The sequence below is a fragment of the Rhodnius prolixus genome, unplaced genomic scaffold, assembly GCF_049639745.1.
Source record: "Rhodnius prolixus isolate KJV_2025 unplaced genomic scaffold, Rpr scaffold_3, whole genome shotgun sequence".
Lineage (NCBI taxonomy): Eukaryota > Metazoa > Arthropoda > Insecta > Hemiptera > Reduviidae > Rhodnius > Rhodnius prolixus.
Genome location: NW_027411603.1, coordinates 52,150,487 through 52,165,074, shown reverse-complemented (window position 1 = coordinate 52,165,074; position 14,588 = coordinate 52,150,487). Strand labels below are relative to the sequence as shown.

Here is a 14,588-nt window from a genome sequence, read left to right as displayed (position 1 = left end):
CCCTTTCCACAAACTTAAAAATCCTCATTTCAAAGGATTCTTAGAGACCCATATTGGGAAAAAATGCCTGACGAGAGCACTCTGCGGAAAAACTACCTATAAAGATACACTAACCAAAATTCGAGAACATATCAAAGATTTGGGTGTCAATTGATGAAACCACTGACGTTGAGGGCAGGTATATTGCCAATGCAGTTATTGGAAAACTTGACAGTGATGCTGATGTGGATTCAAAGCCATTCCTTTTGAACTGTGAGGTTCTCAAAAAATGCAATCATTCCACCATTTCACGATTCTTCGATGCCTCAATGCATATTCTATGGCCCAGTGGAGTTTTGAACGAAAAAGTTCTTTTGTTTCTCTCTGATGCTGCCCCCAACATGGTCAAGGCTGGGCAATCTATTCAGGTATTTTATCCTAAGATAATTCATGTGACGTGTATTGCTCATGCCTTGCATCGAGTAGCAGAAACTGTCCGATCTTTGTTCAGTGACGTAGATTCATTAATCTCCTCGGTTAAAAAAGTGTTCTTAAAAGCACCAAGTCGCATTAAAATGCTAAAAGATCTCTATCCAGACTTGTGCCTTCCACCAGAACCAATATTGACAAGATGGGGTATTTGGCTGGAAGCAGCTCAGTATTACTATGAAAACTACAATAAAATCAAGAATGTCCTTTCACATCTCGAAGACGAAGCAGTAGGAGCGATAAATACAGCCAAGTCTTTATTCGAGAAAACTAATTTAAGGAACGACCTTGCATTCATTTCTGACAATTGCGTATTTCTTGCACAAGCCATTACCCAACTTGAGTCCCAAAATGTTCGACTGACAGAAAACGTGTCCAACGTTAAAAAAGACATCGAAAAGGTGGAAGGAATACCTGGTAGTAAGGGAGATCAGATCAAAACTAGTAGAAGTATTGAGCAAGAACAAAGGGTGGGAGACCATCTGCCAGATTTCTGATATTATCAGTGGAACAGAAGTCACCTCAGAACATCGTGTACCCTTTACAACCAACGAGATAACTTCTTTCAGCAAGGCACCTATAACATCTGTAGATGTTGAACGATCTTTTAGTCGTTACAAGTCCATCTTACGCCCAGATCGTCGTCACTTTGCGTTCCAACATTTGAAATTTCATGTGGTTGCAAACAATTTCGAAGAGTGAAGTTTTCAAAATTGAAAATTTAACACATCTTTTTATAAATAGTAAAAATGTTCTTTGTTGTATAAATCATTATTAGTTGTAAAAAGAAATTATTTTGTTCCTAATAAATTATTATAAATTGTAAAAATGTTCTTTTCTTGTATAAATAATTGTAACTTGCCCCCCCCCCCAAAAAAAAGATTCCATTTTCATAAAAAAAAATGTCCATTTTACTTAAATATTCCAGAAAATATTTTAAGAAAATCACATATTTTCCACATAATTGACGAAAATAAATGCATATTTTAATTAAATATTTGGCATTTTTAAATACATAAAAATCCGTTCCTTATTTATAACATTACAATTTATATCAGGTAATTCAAATTGAACTTAACTAAAATTTAAGAATTAGCTGGCGTTAACAATGGCTATCTGGTGTTTAACTAACTTGAAAACGTTTTTCTTATCAGCAAAGAAAGGCTAATGTAAAATGTATGCAAAGTAACTTTAAAATATATAGCGTGATTTTAAAATAAGGTCAGCCAAACATTAAAAAGAGTTTTATGTACCTGAAATTTAAATTTAATAATAATAAAATGCGTAATATTAATTTAGGCATTTATTTGGATTTTTATATTTCCCATACATCATCAGATTTACTTATTGCGTGTATAAAATATATATCACGCTGTTATGAATAAATAAATAATATTAATAATTTATTATTGCACGCTCAGCTTGGAATGAAATAATGGAACAATACAGTGTTAGAATATATGGTTATTTATTCATTTGCTTCATGTAAAGGATACAGCTGGTGAAATGTTTCATAGAATAACAAAATAAAAGGGAGGTTACAGTGTCTAACCTGGTTGGTGGGAAAAGGAGGCAGCTTCAAATTGTTCTAAGGGAAATTCGATTGCTAGCCCTTCCAGATGGGAGCAGGGATTGGCCTCTTTTTAAAGTAAGCTTTCAGCATAATGATAAGGAAATAAGAACTACGAAAATGTAACTAAGATCGAAATTAAAGGGAGAAAATGCCAATTTTTCAGCACTTTTTGTAGTACAAAGAAAAATGGAAATGAGGACAACCTGAAAGAGAATAATAAAAAATGACAAGAATTGATTTAGTGATGTCTTGCGGGATTTGGTAAAGAAAAACAGAGCAATCAAATCCAGATTATGGAATTGGTTTCTACTATCCATTTCTGGGTTGCTATAGATGCATATCTAACTGTATATATATATATATATATATATATATATATATATATATGTATATGTATCGATACAACTTTTATTATACTCCATCGATACCGGCTGATCGTGTCTACCTGCTCTCTGGTATTCTGTGCTGGTGATGCCATCCTAGTAACAACAACCTGCGTCTCTACACATCGCCGTGACCTACCCAACCTCCGCCAACTGCTTCCTTCCACTCGATGTTGACGTCCGATATTTTCTTGTTCTGTATTAAATTATGTTTTATTTTCCTTTCTTTCAAAAAAGAGGTATTCCCCCTCACCCTTGGGAAAGCCTCAATATCTGCATAAGGTTTCTTTTTTTTTTGGTGACGTGCACAAGCTGACGTAATCAAATATATTGTTCTATATCGTAACAAATAAAAGGAATCTTTACCTACATATATTGAAAATATCCTCATCACCTAAAGGATATACAATTTTACCAACCAAACAAAAACAAAATTCTGGTATTCTCAAACTAAAAGTAAAAGTAAAGTAATTGCCTATTTTTTTTCAGGCGGGCTTTACGCCCAACTACCAATTAGGTGCCGTGGACGGAGACAACTAGCAAACATACTTTACTGTAAATTTCTTTTATTAACCATTAAATAAAATCTAAAGACCGGGAATCGAGCCCAGTACTACAATACATGTTAGCTTTTCAAGTCTCGCCTCTAACCGCTCATCTACCGTGGCGCCTTATTCACAAACTAACTTATAGCCATTTTCAAAGCTCTCTTGAAAATCGGAATTTTTTAAAATATATTTAAACCCAAGAAAGGCAAGTTTTTCCTTGTTAGCATTTCCTTCACTTACTGATTTTCCTTCATTTATACTTTTATTTTCCGCATTAACATTATTGGATTGATAGCATAATCGTAAACTTTTATGATCTGTATTTGAATGATAATTTGACTGAAAATTGATGTCTTTTTAGTCATAAAAGCGAGGAAATTATCTCAACCTCTCTGGCTTTATTTGGACAGTAAAAGGGATTCTGTAATTGAGGATTTCCAATTTCCTTGTTCACCTGTGGAATATAGATTGCATCAAGTTTTGATGGGGGGGGGGGGAGGGCCTTCTTGGATTTGTTAGAAAGAAGGGCCAATATAATCCAACTGTGGACGATTCTGGTCGATGACCTCTTAGTGAAAATGACGGCGGAGAGTTTCTACTGCCTAGGTTTTGCAGATGACCTGGCAGTGGTTGTTAAGGGACGATTCGCTTCTACGGTTTCGGAGCGCATGCAGAGAGCGCTAAATATCGTGGATAGGTGGAGTAGAAAGGAGGGTCTCTCCATCAATCCGCAGAAGACTAAGGTTGTCCCTTTCACAAGGAGGAAGAATCTGGGTGGACTGGAGCAACCAATTTTGGGGGGAGTTACTGTCCCCTTGTCCATGGAGGCCAAGTATCTGGGAGTTATCTTCGATAAAAGGCTTACATGGAATTCACATTTTAATATGATTTCCCGCAAGGCTAAGGTTTCCTTAGGTTGCTGTAAAAGGCTGTGTGGGAAAAGTTGGGGACTAAGCCCTAGAATGACACTCTGGATCTATAAAAGTGTAGTTAGACCCATGGTGTCACACGGGGCGGTGGCTTGGTGGGCGAAAACCTTGCAGGTGGGTGGGGTTCGGGCACTAAGTGGTATTCAAAGGCTGGCTTGCCTGAGTGTCACTGGTGCCATGAGGACTTCCCCTACTGCGGCCTTGGAGGTTTTATTGAATTTACCCCCATTGCACATATTTATTCAAGGCGTTGTAAGGGCCGTTGTCACTAGGCTTATGAAAGGACAAGCTCCTATTACCGTTAGGCACGGAGGAGCGTATCAAGAGTTATACGAGGAGCTGGAGGCGGACCCTATCTTGGGCCTGCCTTCAGATTTTATGACTCCCAAATATAACTTCGACAAGCCTTTCAAAGTCTGTATCGGAGACCGGGAGGCTTGGAGACGTGGACCCCCAGTTATGGGAGACTCGATGTGGTACACGGATGGCTCCAAGATGGGAGAGGGTGTAGGGGCAGGAGTGTACGGGGTGAAGCCGAAATGTAGCTTTTCGGTTAGCCTAGGAAAGCTAGCTACAGTTTTTCAAGCTGAGCTAGCTGCAATTAGGTTCTGCACTACCGAGATTATAGGGCGAGGAATTATTAATTCCAAGGTCGTAATTTTCTCGGATAGTCAGGCTGCTCTACGGGCAATTAGTTCCTACCAGGTCAACTCAAGGCTGGTCTGGGACTGTCTGGGTGCCCTGAAGGAAATTAGTGACCAAAATAAGGTCTTTCTGGTTTGGGTACCTGGTCATTCAGGATATAAAGGAAACGAAGTGGCAGATTTATTGGCCCGGGAAGGCTCTGCGGGACACTTCGTTGGCCCGGAGCCCTGTTTTGGGGTTTCGAAGTGTGTCAAGACTGCGGCCATTAATTTGTGGGTGCAGAGTAGGTCTCAGGAGTGGTGGCTCGCCACCACTGGACAGAGACAGGCGAAGGAGTTTATAAAAGGCTATTCGCCGAGGCTGACTGCAGAATTAATCCGTCAAGGCCGTGGGGCTATCAGGATGATTGTAGGCCTATTAACTGGCCACTGCAGACTCAGAAAACACATGCATCGCATGGGCCTGGCAGATGACAGCCTTTGTAGGTTCTGCCAGGAAGAAGAGGAAACTGCACTGCACGTGTTGTGTCAGTGTGAGGGGCTTGTATGGCTAAGGATGTTACTTCTCGGGGAGGAAAAACCAAGGCCTGAGAGCTTTACCCAGGAGTCACTCTCCAGAATTAAGAGTCTAATTAAACGGACGGGTCTGGAGGGCGAGCTCTAAAAGTCGGGGAGCCACAATAGATCCAAAGGGGTCGCAGTGGCGTAGGCCTTGTGGCCGCCCTTATTTAATCTTATCTTATCTTAAGGGCCAATATCTTTTGAACAGCTCCCAGCTGATCGCCCTTTAACATTAAGAAAAAAAAACTGTGGCTGTGTCATGAACATGGCCGTGTGTTGTACGTGAATACGTTTACGTAACGGGTTATATTTTTTATATAAAATATTTTTATTTACGTATTTAGGATGAAATCAAGGAAACAAATCGACGATCGAACACAATCTATGCCTATACAGTCCGTTGTCCGATGTAGAAGCGATTTCATCATCCACTTGCATAATTTCAACCGCCCCAGCTGCAGATGTACTGACATCGTCGTTGATACCGCTCGGCCGCATTCATTCTTTTACGTTCCCGGCACAGCTTGACTCGGTCATATGGTGTTTTATTATTACCATCCCATTGTTCTTGAGAAGCCCTTTCCAACCGTATACGATCTCTGTATTTGGTTTTGGCTTTTCGACGCGTATAGGCCGACATTGTATATTTTTGATATTTTTATTCTAACACCTTATTCTATTCACTGTCACTATTTTACACTAATGTTTTATATACAATCGATAGATTGTGACGACAGCTGACGATTAAAACTTAAACGAACACCGTAGCTTCTCCGAGTCAAAAGTTATACTAATTGCAAATCTCGATATGCAGCAAAATGATCTCAAAATGGCGGCGCTTCCCCCTCCACCGCGCGCGATGCGTCACAGTCCTCGCTTATCATAATGAATTCTTTGATCCTTTAGCTATCCAGGGGTCTAATTTAATTTTGGATGTAGACGATAGATTCGAAATTATAATGCCGAACTGTATCCCCCGATTTTGTTATCAGGTTTTTTGGACTGCCTCCATATGATAGCAAATTTAAAGACGTATTCACGTCAAAAGTACGGCTATCTTCTTTTTTCTGCAAATACCAACTGTAGTTTTTTTGGAAAGACAAAGAGTGTACCTGAAAGAGAAAAGCACCGCAAAATAAACGGGTATTTTCTTCACTGAGACCAAGAAACCCACTGGATAAACGTCCCCGAGAAAACATGTTTGATTGAGCAACATATCAAACATTATTTAGCGACCTTGTACCATCTCTTTTAAACAAGAGGGACAAAACTTAAGTCGACTGTTATCAATAGATCTGGAGATTATTGTGGAAGAAAGGGCATATTAAACTGGCACGTCATCAGGATTTTACAGCGGTCTCTCTCTCTCTTTGTAAGTAGAAGTATTATCTATAATGAAGTAGCGGTAATTAAGACTTAGGTGGACAGAGAAGAGAAAGAGAGAATGCTAGAAGAGATAAGATCTGTCTAATGGCTGCTACAAAACACTAAATAAATAACGAAGTTAGGGAAGGTGAAATTTCTTGCTTTGCCAGTGAGAACTCATCTTTGCTTTCAGTGGTAGGTTATACGCAGGTAGCATGTTAATAAATTATCTACATCCACAGCTCTAGTCATTCTAATCTTGTTCTCACCGTGTAGACAGTGAAGACAGCACTCAGGGATGAATGAAAAGATGCTGACAAATGCAGGAAATGGAATTGGATAAAAGAACAATTCGGAAAAGGAAATAAACACGGAATTGTTTCGTCTAATTTTGCAACTTTATTCAGTATTAAGAGAAATACTCCTTCTCGTTTTCCGGTCCCCTGTGTCCTGAAATTAAAAAAAAAAACACACACACGCAGGAAGTTGAAATTTGATATTTCGCTTATACGCCAGTAGAGGACGCCACAATCAGATCGATAAATCGGAAGTACACATTTTCCAGTTTTTTAAAAAGATTTTCACAAAAACAGGTCCAACAATTTTTGGGTTCTTATATTGTTACTCAAACAAAGCACCAGAAAGATGCTAACCTCCCAGTCGCCCGGAAGTACCCCTGAAATAGAATTTTCAAGGAAAATCTTTCTAATAAAAGTTTTTAGAATTTGCGAGCAATAGGTTTTACAAGTTGAAAGGAAATACATATACTTTCTTTTTCTTAATGATTTAAGGCGCGTCAACATCTAAGGTTATTGGCGCCCGGAGCTTTGTCCAGTGCACTGCCTCCGGACAGTGTTCCCTCGTTACAGGCAACACTGTCCATCACCGGACAGTGAGCTGTAAGAAGCTCCTAGGAAGAGAAAATCTAAGGGTCAGCAGCTGGATTCGAATGCGGGACCTCCGCGTGGGAGTCCAGTACGCTAACCGCATCCCTGAAAGAAAATATACAAAAACGATATTCGAGTAAATCTTCGAGAAAAAAAATCGATTCTGTAGAATCGATTTCAATCAAAGTCTTGATACGTACCATTGTGGCACTTAAAGTATATATACCAAATTTTAACGGGATGTGATTATCTGTGTGTTGCGGTGGGATACACAAACACACCAACACTACATAAATTTCCCTTTTCGGAGATTATGGCATCTGGTAACCTTTACCAGAACTCTATAGGTTTATTCCAGTGCACTGGGGTGATTGAGTCACCCATGCTCCCTAGTGTCCTGTCACTACTAGATTAGTTTATTGTACTGTTATCCGGCGCAATTTTTAGCCGGATCTGTTGGTCTTGAAGCCCCGATTGTCTCTTACGAGATGAGGGGTGGGCGGGGAACAATGACCGCTTTGGATTGCCTGCGTTTCATTCCTCTTTTTGGTGGATGCGTATTATCACATAAATTTCCCGAAATGTCGTCAAGGCTTTCCCGGCTAAATCCCCTCTATTTGTTAAGACAAATAACTTAGTTAATAACATAAATTAGGGCAACCTAGCTTGTATTTGTGTTTGCCTAGGCTGTGGAATTAAAGCCAAATGATAAGAAAAGCGACTGGCAATGTCAGTTACGGATATATTAAATTCTAATGACAGGATAATAAGGGAGAATTTGCGCATAATTGCTTTGCTAGCTTTGTTTTAGCCCGTAAAGCGAGGGAAGTGGATATTATAGTACGTAGAGGAGGACTTGCCTGAGGGAAACGTAAGAGTGCGTCAGTGGTGAGCTTGGTACAGAGCAGCACCATCTCGTGTTAGCCGCCTTAAGCATTGCAACCCGCCTTCAAGTCGTTCACCGCCCGCCCCCCCCACGGCTTAAGAGTTGAACTGCTGACACAGTTTGTATTATTTATTCCTCTGCCTTCACCACACACCGTCACCTTACAGATAAAAAGGGAATAAAAATAAGAGGAAGTATCAGGGAATGGAGCGTCTTAAAATGCTGGCTGTCTCGATACAAGAAGGATCCCCCCATTACTACGCACACAGTAAAGTCACATTATTCTTGTCGCGTGCTCAGACTTGCAAAAAACTCTGTTCTATTTCCGTTCTGTCTTCAAATAAAATAAATAATAAAAATGTTATAGTTGATGATTCTGAACTAAAAATACATGTCTACCAACTTTTCATTTTCTAGCAAACTACGTAATATTCTTACTTCCTGGATCATCAATAGGATATTAGATTATTAAGATGGGCACAAAATTTTTACTGGAAGTGTATCAGTAGAGAAACTTACCTTCATTAGCGGTTCCATTAGAATATAAACTGCACAGTTTAACTGATCACAACTCAAACCTAAATTTGAGATTCACTTAACACATAAACATAATACATAAACGCTAACATAAAGCAACATAACCTAAAAGCGTCACTTGCTACCTGCAACTCTCTCACCGCCCAAAACTATCATCCCCTCTCATACTCACCCTAAACAGTGTTGCCATTCCTATAATCTAAAGTACATTTAAATTTTCCTACAATAATGTATATTTTTTGTATTCTGTTCACTAGATGAGGTGTGGTGGGGGGAGGCGGAGCCCCCGGCCTGAGCCGGAGACGTTAGTGGTGGAGGAGGAGGTGGAGGGGCAGCTGCATTCTCGGGATCACTTCCTTGAGCAGCCATGCCAGGCGGCAGAAGGGGTCTGGTCGCTCCTCAGAATACGTTCCTCGAGAATATCATCCGCCGGTCCAGCTCACAACGTAAGTAGTTCATCATCAATTTTTTTTTTTTTGCATTGTCATCAACAAAATCTATTTTTGTGTGATGTGGAGAGAAATCTGTAGAGCTAACTCGTGGTAGCATTCGTGCACTGCATTAAGTGTGAAAAAAGAAAAATAAGAAGATAAACCGGGATGTCATACGCCACTGTCAAGCGAATCTCTGGAGCATGGACGGCTCCTCAACAGAGAAGGAATGTTTAGGGGTTAATCACGGTAAGCGTAGAACATACTTCCATAGTCTCGTACACGATGCAGCACCGACCAATCAGCTGGCCTGCTTTTCAATGCCTGAAAGAACTTGTCTGGCCACGCCTACATGACCTGAACAATTGGCCACTACAGTTGCAGCAAGAGTTAATAGAAAAAATACAAACCACAAGAATCAGAGACGCTGAAGAAGTAAAAGGAAACAAAAGACACAGCTTGGTGGATGATAAATACATAAAAATGGTTGTGGATAAAACAAAAGGCATGTTAGATCCTGCAGAATTTGTTATTCAAACGATGGGGGGTGGGTGCGTACTGTCGCAGTATCTGCAAGAAGTAACATGCGTTTCTCATCTCTCTCTCTCTCTCTTTCTTTCACTATGAATCTTTGTGTGCAATTTTTTTCTGAAGGAAAGTGTATTATACACTCTCTTCATAGTATGAGTGCTTCACATTTTGTATTCAAGCACTTTTATTACTAGATGTAATGCCTAGTTATGGAAGTGTACACTCCCAGAGTGGAAATGGCTAGCCGTATGACCATATAAAAACCTGTTTGCATATGAATTAATAAAAGCTCCATGTTCACCATTCTAACTAAAAAGCTTCTTTTTTTTTACAACCCCCCCCCCCTCAAAACCTAAATTTTCCACATTTTTCAAACTCATTCAAAGAAATGAGGAAAAAAAAGTTTTTGAAGTTTCTTTTACTTAAATTGTAACAAAAAAGGAATTATTACTTCAAATGGAAAATTTTTTACTTAAAATTTCATTCCTAATAATCTTTTTCTGCAACCATGTAGGAATGTTCTCATTACTCAATTAAAATCAGCTGTGTAATGCCCAACTTTACCTCCCATTAGTGTCACTTTCCTCACTAGTGAGTGAAAAAACTTTATTGTGCTTCCTTGATATAAGAAGTTTTGTTATTAAATATTTTCTGTAAAACTTTAATAAGCTTATTTAACGTAACTAAATAATTAAAAAACGAATATTAAAAAAATAGAATAAAAATTGAAAGGAATATAGATATAAAAATAATATTTTAATAAATAATTAGATATTTTTAACTATAACAGTTAAAAAGGTTATAGTGTTACCTTATAGAAATTTAAAATGGATTCTAGTGATTCCTGTTTAGTTTTTTTTTTTAGTTAATAACCCTAATGGTTTGCAGAAAAAATATAATATTTAACTCGAGTGTAAAGTATTTTCCTCACACTCGGCAATTTGCACTTGCACTCGCCTCGCTTCGCTCGCTCGTGCGTGCAAACCCTGCCTCGTGTGAGGAAAAGTACTACTTTCCGCACTTGTTAAATAAATAACTATTATATTTCATTAGAAAATATTTTCTATTTTTATTATCAGAAGTAATTGCTTATTTTTTTTTAATGTTCATTTTATTGCAGTGAACTTGCATAATATTGAAGGCAACTTATCTATTTATACATTATAGTAGGTAAATTTAAATGTATTTTAGTAATAGAAGTGGCAACACTGTTGAGGGTGAGTGTGAGAGGGGATGATAGTTTGGGATGGTGAGAAAGTCCAGCTAGCGAGGGACGCTTTTAGGTTATGTTGTATAAGTTTCAAGTATAAAAAATTAAATTACTGCGGTGAGTAAAATTTATTTTACAGGTTTATTATGATATTTATTTTATTAGATTTTTTTTTATTTTTAATGAATGAAGTCCATTTGTTGTAATTATATTTTGATTACACTAATTGCTTCTTTACTAATTACTCGTCGAGCCGCTTTATCTCTGTTTTATCGTTAATTCTTTTTATTTACTTTTTATTCAGAGATATTCTCATTTTTATTTTCAGCCGACTTCGCTTCACTTTGTTCCCTTTTAATCTTTATCTTCATTTATCTAACCAGTTACATTTTAATGTAATTTTATATTAGTAATTATAACAACTTTATGGCTGAAATTTATTAAACAGCTGATTGGCAAAATAAAAAGGAAGTGAAATAATTGTGGGTAAGCTGAGTGGCCCAAAAAAAAGGCTTTTTTTTAATGGATAAAATAAACATCTTGTGACTAAGTAAGGGAAAAAATAAGACAGGGAGATGAAGGTTATGTTGATGTTCTTAAAAACATGGTTAGAGTTACAATTAGAGAATATCATATGGAGAATCAAAACTAATGTTACGAAATCAAAGTTTATAGTGTTTACTCTCAGACGGAAAAATCCTACCTCCCATCATCTTGAACCAAACTCCTGTACCAACTGTGGGCAAAGTACGCTACCTTGGACTGCACCTAGAAGCAAACGGTTGACATGGAATCCCCATAATAGACTGAAAAGACAAGAAACTAACCAATGCTACAAAACTTCTCGCCAGACTACTTGACAAACGTTCGAAACTTAACCTACAAAACAAAAGACTCTTATATCTACTGTTACTGCCACCTATTTGGTCATACGGCATCGAAGTATGGGAGGATCGACTAAACCGTTCCAACTCACTACGCCTCCCAGACATTACAGTCAAAAAAATACTTCGAAAACTTCTGAACGCTCCGTTCTAAGTATTATCTAACCTCACCATCCATAATGACCTCAAAATCCCTTTCCATTACAGATCTTGCTAACACTCGTTTCTTCAAATTTCATTCCACTCTACAGCAGCTCATCCTAACCCTTTCATAGAACACCTATCTTCCTCCACATTACACCAGGTAATCCTCTAAGGAGATTGAAGAGAAGATGGCCTCGTGATCTTCTCTTATCGTGAGAGCAATGCGCGTTACTGGAGTGGCACCACTGGGTGCCTTCTCCACTCATGATTATCTTTTATTTCTTTTTTTTTTTTTTACCATATTTGCTTGCTAAATTCCAATAAAAGATTAAAAAAAAAAAAGTTACAATTTTGAATAAGATAGATCAAACATTAGTATAATAATAAAATATTAACTTCATAGAATTTACTTTAAAAAATAGAAAAATTTTCTTTTAACATTTAATGATAAATTCTACTCAAATATCTATCATTTTAATTTGAAAAATATCTCTAGAATTTTTGGGATTTCTTAGGATTCAAAGAGCTAGATTTATTTATTTACTGAACAGGTGTAAGAAAGCAGAGGAAGATATAGGGCTCTATACTAAGGATACTGAGAGATACTTGACTATTTATCTCCCAAAACAATATTCAAGCCAAGTAAAGGAAAACAAAAAATCGATAAATCTTACTTCATATGCAGTAAAACTAATCGTTTTATATCGAAACAAATCAAACGCTTATTAACTAGTAAACAATCCAGTTGTACACAAATTATCGATCTAATGTGATACTTACCATTGATTGTAGGTTTGCCTGAATTGGTGGACCAGCTGTAGCTTGGTCACTATCGCAGCTCACCCAGCTCTAGCGGACAGGGCATAAACTAATTCTATATTGTCAGTGAAAAAGCTGAATGAATTCATTTCCCATAAAGTTTCCCCCACCATTTTACTGTCTCGGTGCTTTTATTAATTATATTTTCAATTCAGGCAATAGAACCTCTCGTCGGTTTATAACTTATCAGTATGTGTAATAAATTGAAGCAATTAGAAAAAAAATATGACTGAAAATACAATGCCAGAGATGAAAATTGGAAAGCAAATATAGATTGTTCTAAATTTACCAATTTCACAAAACAGACTTTGAGTTGTAAAATCTCTTTTTTGTAATGTTCAGAAAACAATTAACTCTTGGTTAATAAATGTATGCTGTAATGTATACCGCCTGACTGGAATTGCAACTCCTGTGATGCAATACTAGAGGAGATATAGGTAGCTGAAATTTAATAATCGAAAAGTTACAATTGGGTCTCTCCTGTAGGAACAAAAATTAAAATATAAGCTTTGTTCCTTCTGTGATTTATCGTTTTAAGGTGTTTTGTTGACCTACACACAGGACCGTCAAACACTGTCAATCTTATCACTTGATTTTTAACCGTCGTAGGACGCATGTTTATTGATGTATCCCTAACTGGTTTTGGACTTTTTCCAGAGGGTTTTTGGACAATGCATGACTTAAAAACTTATTACTTCCAGTGATACTTCCTCTTCCTGTACTTAAATTAAACATTGCAGTCTCAAAACCCGACTCAAAACATTCTATCTCAAACAAAGTACATGCAACATGTTGTAACAATAGTGAACGCACCTCTGGTGCATCAAATTTATGTTGAAATATTGTTGTTTTTAAGGGAAAAGCAAAAGAGTGTTCTAAAAACTTTTAGAGATTTTTCCATCATTCTATTTGAATACTTAGGCGAAAGGAAAAAAAAAAAGACGAAAGAAAAAACTTTAGACATTAGTTTTCCCAAAGAAGTCCTGCTCGGGTGGAACTAAAGGGTGAGAGAAGGGAAAAAATAAAGTACCCTGATGCTTTAAGCCAAATTACCATCACCTTGGCCATGACTTTGCTGTCAAGCTTCCATCATGTACTATTTCCTTTAAAGGAGTCCATCTCAGTATACTCCAGCACAACTCCATTTATCCTTTAAAAACCACCAGGATGTCTTCTTTTTTTTTTTTACTAGCCTCACTGTGTTGAGATTTAAACTTCCAAGATATCCGAGCTACATCCTCCCTCTCTAACCTTGGTTAATAAAGCCCTCTGCCTAAACCATCTGGGAGTACATCAATTTTATTGATAGTACCAATTTTTTGCTAGCAGTTCTGGCGAGGAATGTCGTTTTTTACTGAAAAACCAAAATCTCCTCTCAACATAATTATTAACAGTTTTTCTTTTACACGAAATTTGTTATTTCCGCTGATTGGCCCAGAACTAATTGAAATCTGAATTTAATATTTGCGTGTGTCTGAGTGCGAGCAAAATATCTCAAAAACTGGCGAATTTTTAGCTTAAAAGGTTTCATCGATTAGCGTGAAATTTTCGGTAACGTCTAAGAAACTGTAAAAACGTTTGTTAATAAAGGAGAAAAGGTATTTTTTTTAAAAAAATAGTATTCGTTTTTTCAAACATCAGACAGGAGCCCATAAAAAATAATGAAAGAAGTGGAGCACCATCTACAGATGTTGATTAGAGAATCTAACTGAGATGTGTGTAAGTTTATGATACGATATTTTAGCTGAAGTATTAGATAACCTGCGTTTCGTTAAGAGTCCGTAGCCC

The 14,588-nt window shown here is 37.5% G+C and overlaps 1 protein-coding gene across 1 annotated transcript in view; it reads left to right on the top strand.

Moving 5' to 3' along the window:
* eag (potassium voltage-gated channel protein ether a go-go) overlaps positions 1 to 14,588 on the top strand; it is a 364,129-nt gene that overhangs the window by 142,605 nt on the left and 206,936 nt on the right. Inside the window, exon 5 of the mRNA XM_074126880.1 lies at positions 9,039 to 9,227. Coding sequence (XP_073982981.1) covers positions 9,149 to 9,227 — 79 coding nt within the window. The 5' untranslated portion in view covers positions 9,039 to 9,148. The remainder of the gene's footprint in view (positions 1 to 9,038; positions 9,228 to 14,588) is intronic.